At 36.8% G+C, this 9,575-nt stretch overlaps 1 protein-coding gene across 1 annotated transcript; it reads right to left on the bottom strand.

Annotated features, from left to right (window-relative positions):
* Nucleotides 1-1,202: 1,202 nt before the first annotated feature.
* On the bottom strand, nt 1,203-6,839 carry LOC115925509. The gene is made up of 5 exons (XM_030989499.1): nt 6,369-6,839; nt 5,143-5,285; nt 4,822-4,890; nt 4,115-4,210; nt 1,203-3,314 (listed from the first exon to the last, which is right to left on the bottom strand). The coding sequence occupies exons 3-5, from the start codon at nt 4,878-4,880 to the stop codon at nt 3,050-3,052; spliced, it is 420 nt and encodes a 139-aa protein (XP_030845359.1). The 5' UTR covers nt 4,881-4,890; nt 5,143-5,285; nt 6,369-6,839; the 3' UTR covers nt 1,203-3,049.
* Nucleotides 6,840-9,575: the final 2,736 nt, after the last annotated feature.

Genomic DNA, 9,575 nt, shown 5'->3' on the forward strand with positions numbered 1-9,575 from the left:
CACCTTTAACATATATAACAACATGAAGGTACATGGCTAAAGGGAAAGTGGAGAAATAAAAAGAAATAAATTTAAAAAAATATTAAAAATTGTTGTATCAGTATACTATAATGAATAACAGTAGTGAATTAATTTAACATCTTACTTGATTCATACTTGTCCATAATGCAGTGTTTTTCAGTATTCTTATTTTGGTCCTGCATGCAATTGTAAAGTTTAAAAAAAAAAGTGATTGTAACTTCTTGTAAATAAGTTGTGTTCTACAGTGCCTGTGTATTGCATGACCTACGTCAGTACGTGATAACGTGTAAATGTGTAAAGACATAAGATTTTAATATAATTATAGTAATGCTAAAATGAAGATACATAACATATTTGTATGGTGTACATTGAAAGCTTTATTCGGCCATAACTAACAGTTAAATTTACACAACATTATTCAGATGAATACAAATTATACTTGCTGTACTGAAGGCAATATTTAAACGTGATGTTGATTCCAACCATTGCATACAAACAGATCATGTGTATTAAAAAAGGCACATTTTTATTTAGCATCTATCGCTATGACAACTTTAACCGTCGTCATTAAGAAGGAGCAATATACTTTATTTGTATACCACCATGTCTTGTTACTTATTAGTTACTGCTTATTTATATACATCTTATCTTGTGTCTTTCATAAAAACTTGACATTCTCTATAGGCAATGTGTAGATAAGTTTACCAAAGAAAAGTATCTATAACAGTAATGTTTCTACGCGCTTGACAAATATACTATTACCCCGGTCATTTGATTCAGTGCTTGCCCGCACACAATGTTTTGACTAGTACGTGATCATACAAATTTTGCCGAGAAACTGCCTACTAATTGATATATTTGGTAAATTATTATATCTATTTGGACTTGATAGATATAACGCATGTGTCGCGCACTTGTGCGTAGTCCCATATACATCTTTCTGTGTACAGTGCTTGTAACTTTACCAAGACTGGGCCAATTTTTTTATCATTTCGATGATTCTAGAACCTTGCAGTACACACCAAGACTTATATGCTAGATGATCAACCTTTTCTGATCGATTCCACAATAATCCTTTCACAATGCAGTCGCATGACCATAACTGGTTTTATCTTTTAAGTTTCACATCTTACTTTATATATAAATGCTTTAAAAATTGTCTGAGTGATTCTTTTCCTTAATGTGTACGAGTATACATGTATACATACTCCATATCGATCTCAAATCCTGAATCATATCAGTTTCAGCACAAAATTAAGTATAGTTAGGTACATATATGTCTTTCATCTTCCCTAATGCTCGACTATGAATATCACCTCAAGTGATTAACATCCAACATCAGGTTTTTCAAAAATATAGCACAGACATTTCAAAACTGGTCATGTCCTATACGCACACAAAAGACAATTCTGCGTTGTGTGTACTGAGTTTCATATGAATCGATCAAACTACTTCCAATAGTTTGCTCACATACTTATTTTACACACTGCACATGCATTGAGTTTTATACTGTTATTATAATGCCTCATCAAAGATACCAAAACTATAAAATTGCTAAAACTTGGAAAGAATATGCTCCACAAGATTATTAAAACAAAATTGTATTCTTTGTGCAAAGCTTGGTTACCATGGAGGTACCTTAATAGACAGACACAACAAATGTGTCTTGCACACCCTCGGGTCAATCGGTATACCAAGTTTTATTACAATTTGCGTAAAAATTGGAAAAAATTTGACCCAGTTTTTTACAATAGACCAACAGAAAGACTCGCCTGCCCAACTGTATCCTTATTCCTTTATACACCCTTTCAAACTACAAAGTAGTTACAGGCAGCATATCTCTTGATGGTATAACCTTGAACCGCAATACTTTGGCGTTGAGCTGATTCACGTTCATTGATTCAAATGATGCATGAAACCAACTGTTTTGCTGTCTTGTGATCATTTCTCTTTTTCGCTTGCATTATTTTAGTCACATTGATTGCATTACACAAAAAATGAAGACTATTTACAATAAGATATTCTACAAATCTTTCTTCTGTCCATGTTGATTTTCAACAGGTTCCGAAGTATAGTCTTTTTCATGATCGACTGTCACCTCAGTTACATGCACAGTCACTAAAACCAAACACATTGTTGACTCATGGTTTGACCTCTTGGCTGTAAATTTTATAATTACTACCGTAACTTCTTCAAGGAATATAGGTTGCCAAATAGATACAAATTGAAATATCCACCATTTCCACATGAGCAAGCACTGATTTTATCACAAATTATGAATTGTATAAATCACATAGAGCTTTTATACACTGATGTCACAATTTGTCTTTTATATTCCTACATTTCTTCCATTTGTAAACTTGCCAACCTCTTATTGTAATACAATATACAAGTGCCAAGCATGGTGGCTAATCTAGCAACAATAACAATTTATTTCTGGTACATGTATATCATGCGTTATGTGACTTTTTTTTTATACTGATAGATAACCACATCCCCATGATCCCCAGGGACACTCTAGTATCAAGTTTGGTGGTATTTTGTCAAAGGGTCTCTGACATATCAAGAATACATGCTCGTAATGCTAAGCCATGCAATCTTTCACCTCCGGACCACAAAATCATTAGCAACCAAATGAGTCCAAAATGTTAAGTTCCAACCAATCCTCAAGATAGCCTAAAAACATGCCACATGGACAAATTAAATCGAGGCGATTAAGAGTCTTGCATGCAATCATGCAACAATGAACCTCATTTGACCTTTGACCTACTTATGTGACCTTCAACTCCAGAATATCATGGAGGCAAATAAAGGGCATCTACCAATCAAGTATGGTTACAAACAGATGCAGGGTTGGAAAGTTAGCAACCCTAATTGATTTTTGCAGGTAAGATTTCACATTAGACTTCATTCAAATTTGTGTACAGTCACGGAGGATGGACGGAAGGACGACATTTGGATCCCTTAGTCTCTGCTCGAAAAAAAGCAGTTCTCAAGTCAGACAATCCCAAATGTTCACTACAGAGGATTACATGGATTTCTCTAATAGGCCTAGTCTCCTGGCTAGGATCACATCAACTTGTGGTGGAGGAAATGGTGCAAGCCGGGGCCTTGTGTGTCTAGGGTCATCAGGGAGCAGAACAGCCTTTGAGAACAGTGGTCCTTGGTCCTGTTCTCTGCGTTCCAGTATCGCACCGATGAGTCCTTGTACATACATGTAGGGGTAGGTCTTGGGGACCTTCTCCTTCCGGGCCACGTAGTTGTTGGCACGCTTTGACCATACTGCAACATATCTGTATCATAAAATAAAAGAACATGCAAAATGTAACAAGTTGCATTATATGCAAACTCATTCTTGTCAATTGGAAATGATTCATATCTCTTAAAGATAAACTTGAGTTCTGGTAAAAAAAGAAAATGAATTCTCACAGAATCTAACGAAACTTACACTGAATGTTCAAGATTACAAATAAATGTCATGTGCCAAACAATTTTGGAAGAAAATGTATACTGGCTGAGTAATGAGCATAGAAAGATAAGGAAATCAGGGTAGTACTAGCCCCGACAGGCCGACACCATGTGTGTTGTCCCATATACATCTTTCTGTGTAAGTGATTGTTACTTTACCAAAACTCTGCCAAATTTATGATGATTTTGATGACTCCAGAACCTTGCATTACACACCAAGTATATTATTACACTGAATCCAAGTCCGCATTTAGGGTCCAAAATCAGCAGCATGATTGACAAACCATCAGCTTACAGTCCGTCATCTACATAATTTAGATGTGCGTCGTGTACAGGGACAACTTTTTTAGATGACGTCATATTTTGGCGATTTAAAAGGGGCGTTCCCAGGAAGGACAATTAGATATTTAATAATTTCCCCAAAATTGATAAATTTCATGGGAAAGAACTGCCAATTCGGATTGCCCTGTCCAACTACACAGGGAAAACAAAAAATCATGTTTTTTTTTTTTACTCCACCCACTTTGGATTGCCTTGTCCATCTAAAAAAAAATGTACAAATAAAAATAGGAAAAACAAGAAAGAAAAGAAAACCTTTTTTTCTTTCTTTCTAATTTCCACTCACTTTGTATTGCCTTGTTCATCAATCTGGTCGGGCCTGTCCTTGTGTGCCATGTAGTCGATGACCGCAAGCAAATTCCTTGCCCGGTTTGCTGGGTAGCTGGATGGATAAGACAAACAATTGGTATTACCACTACCATGATGAATGAATAGTAAATGCTTTAGACAAATCTCAGACTCATTGGCCCGTAGTCACAAAGGAGGTTTGTACAAACCATGGTTTGACGATGGTTTACATCTATGGAATGCTGCTCGCATACCGTAAATTGTAAATTAACATTGTTAACAAGTATGGAGTTTACATTCCTTCTCCATCAGTTTACAAATGGCATTCCATAGATGTAAACCTTGGCCAAACCATGGTTTGTACAAACCTCCTTTGTGAATACGAGCCATTCACTTCAGTTCTGGATTTGTGTTGTAAATTATTGACTCTTAATTAAAGGTAGTTACATTTCCCTGCTACAACCACTCCAACTTGACTTTAACATCAGGTACCGACACAAGTACGATACAAAGTCTGCTGTTTCAAGACTCTGCATGCATCCAAAAGTGATTTCAGCATTTAGATGTCATTCATAATTTCTCATTAACTTTGCTATTTGCTTCAAAATATGATATTGTAACTGTAACCGTACTGTAATGATATGTTTCAACTTTTCCACAGACAATCTTACTTCAAACATACAAAATGATACTAAAAATACTTACTCAAAGGAATACCGCTTGGAAGCATACATCAGTATATGGTTGTGGAAACACTCAAGCATGCTGGTGTGCCTAAGGAATTATGAAAACAAAATAAAAACTGATATAAATGATAGGGCATTTCATTATTTTCATACCACAAAATCAATATTGAAAATCCCATGTCATACACATGAGCAAATAAGATGCATTATCTTGACCTGCTGATTTTATAGGTCATAACCGAAAAAGAGCTCAATCTTGCAAACATGTACGTAATGAACGCATTCTCATTAAATTCCTCTCAATTTACAGAGCCTTTCGTACATGTATACAGAATCCTACCTGAAGCGAGCAAATCAGCAGAGTAGGCCAAGTTCTCCATGAATTTGCGGTCAAAGGTGACTTGTACTATTCACCTGCTAATTCCCCTACTGCTGCTTGGAATTTCTTCGCTGGGGATGGATTGTGTTGTCTGTTCTTCATATCTGTAAAAAGTGAAGAAATGAAAGTCATTCACAAAGTAAAAAACATTCAGATTTTAAATCACCAAAAGAAATTATTTTGAAGATGGCATTCTCTAATAATTATCACAGCTAGCCAGATTTGGAATTTGCATGACTAATAACTGATGCATTGGTTCTCTGTCATGTATGTGAAGTTGAGACACTCTTTGGTAGAGATAAATATAGATGAGACAGTCACATCTCAAGCAAGCTATAGTATAACCTTGTCGACTTTTAAAAAGAGCAGGATGTTTACCCGGTTGACTAGCCCTGCACCTCATCATTACAAAGAAAACTGCAGTTGTAACGAGGGACATTAAAGGTAGGGTCTATTACAAAGTTTTGGGAAATTTTGAAAATTGGGTGGATAGTGATTCTTTACAATTTTGATATATTTGGATGCCCCTGTGGAAGTATTATAAGCACTAGAAAATTTAGCTCCTAAAACAAGTTCTGCTTTCGAAAAAAATTGAATATAAAAATTTACCGGTGCTCCCGGTAAATTTTGATAAATTTAAAATAGCGCCTACGGTCGTACAACGGTAGCTGCTACCATAAAAATCCCGGAATATGTAGTTGTGATATATAATTTCAAAAAGGTAATAGCCAATCGGTCAATTGTAGCTTGTTGTATAGCTGAATTAATATATTGACCTTGAGAGAGAGTTATAGTATACCCCATAAAGAGATTATTATTTACAATTTCATCACTTTAGACTCGATTTCAACGCGACAACGTTCACTGAATATTGTAGGATCGCATATGCTTCCAATATTTTCATTTGAACCAAATTCATCCGGAGGTCTAGTGGAGCCAGACTTAGTCTCAGTGGAACAACCGACGATATAGAGACTGAAGCTTTCGGTCTACTGTAGACCTAGAAAGGTCTAGGCTAGACTATCAATATCATATGATTCATGAAATCTGAATTAAAAATCCAAGGCAAGAGATAACAAAACGTAATTTCTTAAATTTGCCGATTCCATGCATCTAGTCTCTAGACTAGATCAAATTAAAACGGTAGGCCTACCCAATGCAGTGGGGCGTATATCATTTCAACTTACCTCTCAGTGAGCTGGCATAGCCATAGGGTCTATTGCATCCTCTAGACTCGGCAACGAGAAGGCCGCCTGCAGCTCGCGAAGTTTCTCCCCCGTACCCTGGCCTTGTTCACAGCCACTCCCGCGCCTCCTCTGGGCCGGATGGTCGAGCTGCCATTGCTTGTTTCTCTCCTTCCTCTTACCGTCTTACTTAGTCTTATTCCGATTTAGCGTAGCCTTAGCCTTGTCCTTAGGCTTAGCACTAGCTGAGTCCGAGTCGGCCATCGTCCGTGACCTCGAGCTCCTTTTCCAATCTCGATCTCGTTATCGTATTTCAATCAAAGCTTGTCTGTAGCTGTCTAGCGTTCGATCGGCGCCGGTGATAATCTGATCTGAGCTGTGTGTGTTATACTTTACGTGAAAGCAGCGTATTGGAATTGATCAGCTGTACTGTATTACTAGCGCGCGGTCGGATACCCGCCTGCTAGCTAGCTACCTGTACTGTACGTACCAACGAACTCAAACACTTGTTGTAAATACGCTGGTTGTTAAATGACATAGAGGGAGCTAAACACGTAAATTCAAAAAATAAACCGTCGAAAGTCAAAAGTGATGTCCGGACGTCAAACACTTTTATATAATGTTTTGAAAGCAAATTGCACAACAATTAGAGCATTTGATTTGGAATTATTATCATCTCCCATGTTTTTTTCGATGATCTTTCATATGGTACTGAAATAAACCAAATCTGTTTTGGAGGGGCACTTTGGAAATTACCAATACTCAACTATACCTTTAATGCAAATGACGGGGTGTAATACATGTCTGTTTGAATATTAGACTGCAGTTCACAGACCCCATTCTTCTGTATTAAACTAAAGCAGCTTGAGCAAAGCACAGTATTGAAGGATCACTCTTGTGCGTCTCTGTTAGGTTCTGGCGCACTGTCCAAAGCAGTCGCATGTATTAATCCTTTGAAGAAATCCAAACTCATTGTCAAACAAATAAATAAGTCTTTGCCAGCAGACTAGCTCTTCTCAACCATCCATACACACATCTCAATCTACAAGTACATTGTACATGTATTGAATGTCAGCATACCGGTACTTTACTTTCGCAAAGTCTTGACAGTTGTAACGCTTAAAGTCTGAGCTGTACATCTCTCCATGCACCTTTGTACAGCATTGTACCACTATAGGCAAGGCATTGTCTTTCGGCTGATATTTTAAACAGCCATTGTTGTTGTTGTTGTTTTAGTTTTAAGGGCGTGTGTCATTCAATTGTGAATATTTACGCCGAATTCAAGTTTTTTAATAATTTTAAATGGAAAAAAAAAAAAAAGGGAGGGGAAAAAAAAAAAAAGCCAGAGACTGACAGTGTTAGGCTATGTTCAAGGAAATATAAAATGTTGTGTCGAATACTGTAGGGTCTGTTCCTCCAGACTTGCCATTCTTACACATCTCTCCATCTCCATCCTATCTTTTTTATTTACATGCAATGTGAGCTGTTTCGTACCTGTGCTTCGCGAGATGTTCACAAATCTCTGAAATCTGCATCAATAAATAATTGCATTGAGTAAGATTTTATGAAATTTTGTGACGAATAGGGTCTGTGCTCCAGACTAGTCTTTCATACACATCTCTCCATCTACATGCAATGTTAATAGCACGTGATTTGTATGGCAGAGATGTTTTGTACTTGTGTTTCGCAATGACATTCACAATTCTGCATCAATGGATGATTGCATTGAGTAAGAATTGATGAAATTTTGTGTCAAATAGGGTCTGTGCTCCAGACTACCCATTCATGCACAACTCTCCATCTACATGTACATGCAATGTTAGCACGTGATTTGTAGGGCAGAGCTGTCTTGTACATACTGTACTTGTGTTTCGTGATGACATTCACAAATCTGCATCAATGGATAATTGCATTGAGTAAGATTTGATGCAGGCAAGGTATTGCAGCTATTTAGAGTCTGACATTACATACACAGTTCATATGGTACCATACTACTGTAGTATACATGTACTGTGCAGTTTATCATGTGCAGGTCAGGCCTGTAACAACTGTATGTTCCCTGAGGGTCTGGTAGGCTGTGAACTCCTTTATTAATGACCTTCTTTTCAAGCCAGTCCAAGAGTTTGTATGCAGGGTTTTCATATTGCTTGTAGAATAAATTACCTCCAATTTCAGACTTTTTCAACAGCCCTACATTATGCACAGATACCTGAAGGACTGTTGACAGGTATTTGTGTGTTTATAGTAACTAGGAGAAGATATTACTTTAAAGGTAAAGACCAGTATTGGAAATGCCCCAATTTCAAAAAATGAAATGGAAGCTCTCATTACCAATCATGTGAAAGAATATGTTTTGACTAATACATGATGATAACAAATTTGCCGGGAAACCGCCTACTAATTCATATATTTGGTAAATTTGTTTCTCTCTTGGTCTGTGAGAGATATAGGGTAGTCCCATATACATCTTTCTGTGTATAGTGCTTGTAACTTTACGAAGAATGGGCCAAATTTCTTATCATTTTGATGATTCCAGAACCTTGCAGATGCTAGATGCTAGATGATCAACCTTTTCTGATCGATTCCACATCGTTTCTTTCACAATGCAATCGCATGACCATAACTGGTCTTTACCTTTAATGACCTTCTTTTCAAGCCAGTCGAAGAGTTTGTATGCAGGGTTTTCATATTGCTTGCAGAATAAATTACCTCCAATTTCAGACCTTTTCAACAGCCCTACATTATGCACAGATACCCGAAGGACTGTTGACAGGTATTTGTGTGTTTATAGTAACTAGGAGAAGATATTACTTTAACAGGCACAATATTAATTTTAATCAAACAAGGAGATGAGGTAACTTTATTAGCTCTATCACAGACATTCTACATGTACAAGTAAATGTGTGCTCTCTTCCTTAAACTCCAGGGACCCCTTTTCTCTTCTTTTATTTTATTTAATATCATACTATTTTTTGTTAAGGTCTTGGGGCTTTTTTACATTCTGTATTATTGAGATTGAGAACTGAAAATTTGTAAGAAAGGCACACGGACATACATGTATGTTGATAGCACACATGCACAAGTATGTACATTACATAAAGCTAGAAAAGGGACTTTTATAGAAAATAGTGCCTGCATTTTATTGTAACAATACACATGTTACTATAGAATGGTGACTCATCCCCTACATGTAATGTACACTGTCTATGA

Source organism: Strongylocentrotus purpuratus, unplaced genomic scaffold (genome assembly GCF_000002235.5).
Source record: "Strongylocentrotus purpuratus isolate Spur 01 unplaced genomic scaffold, Spur_5.0 spur5_scaffold_18, whole genome shotgun sequence".
Classification (NCBI taxonomy): Eukaryota; Metazoa; Echinodermata; class Echinoidea; order Camarodonta; family Strongylocentrotidae; genus Strongylocentrotus; species Strongylocentrotus purpuratus.

Coding starts and splice junctions, on each gene's coding strand:
- LOC115925509 (XM_030989499.1), bottom strand. CDS start 4,880: ATGCTTGAGTGTTTCCACAACCATATACTGATGTATGCTTCCAAGCGG. Junction 4,211..4,821: donor TCCAAGCGGTATTCCTTTGA/GTAAGTATTTTT, acceptor TTATCCATCCAG/CTACCCAGCAAACCGGGCAA. Junction 3,315..4,114: donor GATGAACAAGGCAATACAAA/GTGAGTGGAAAT, acceptor TTTATGATACAG/ATATGTTGCAGTATGGTCAA.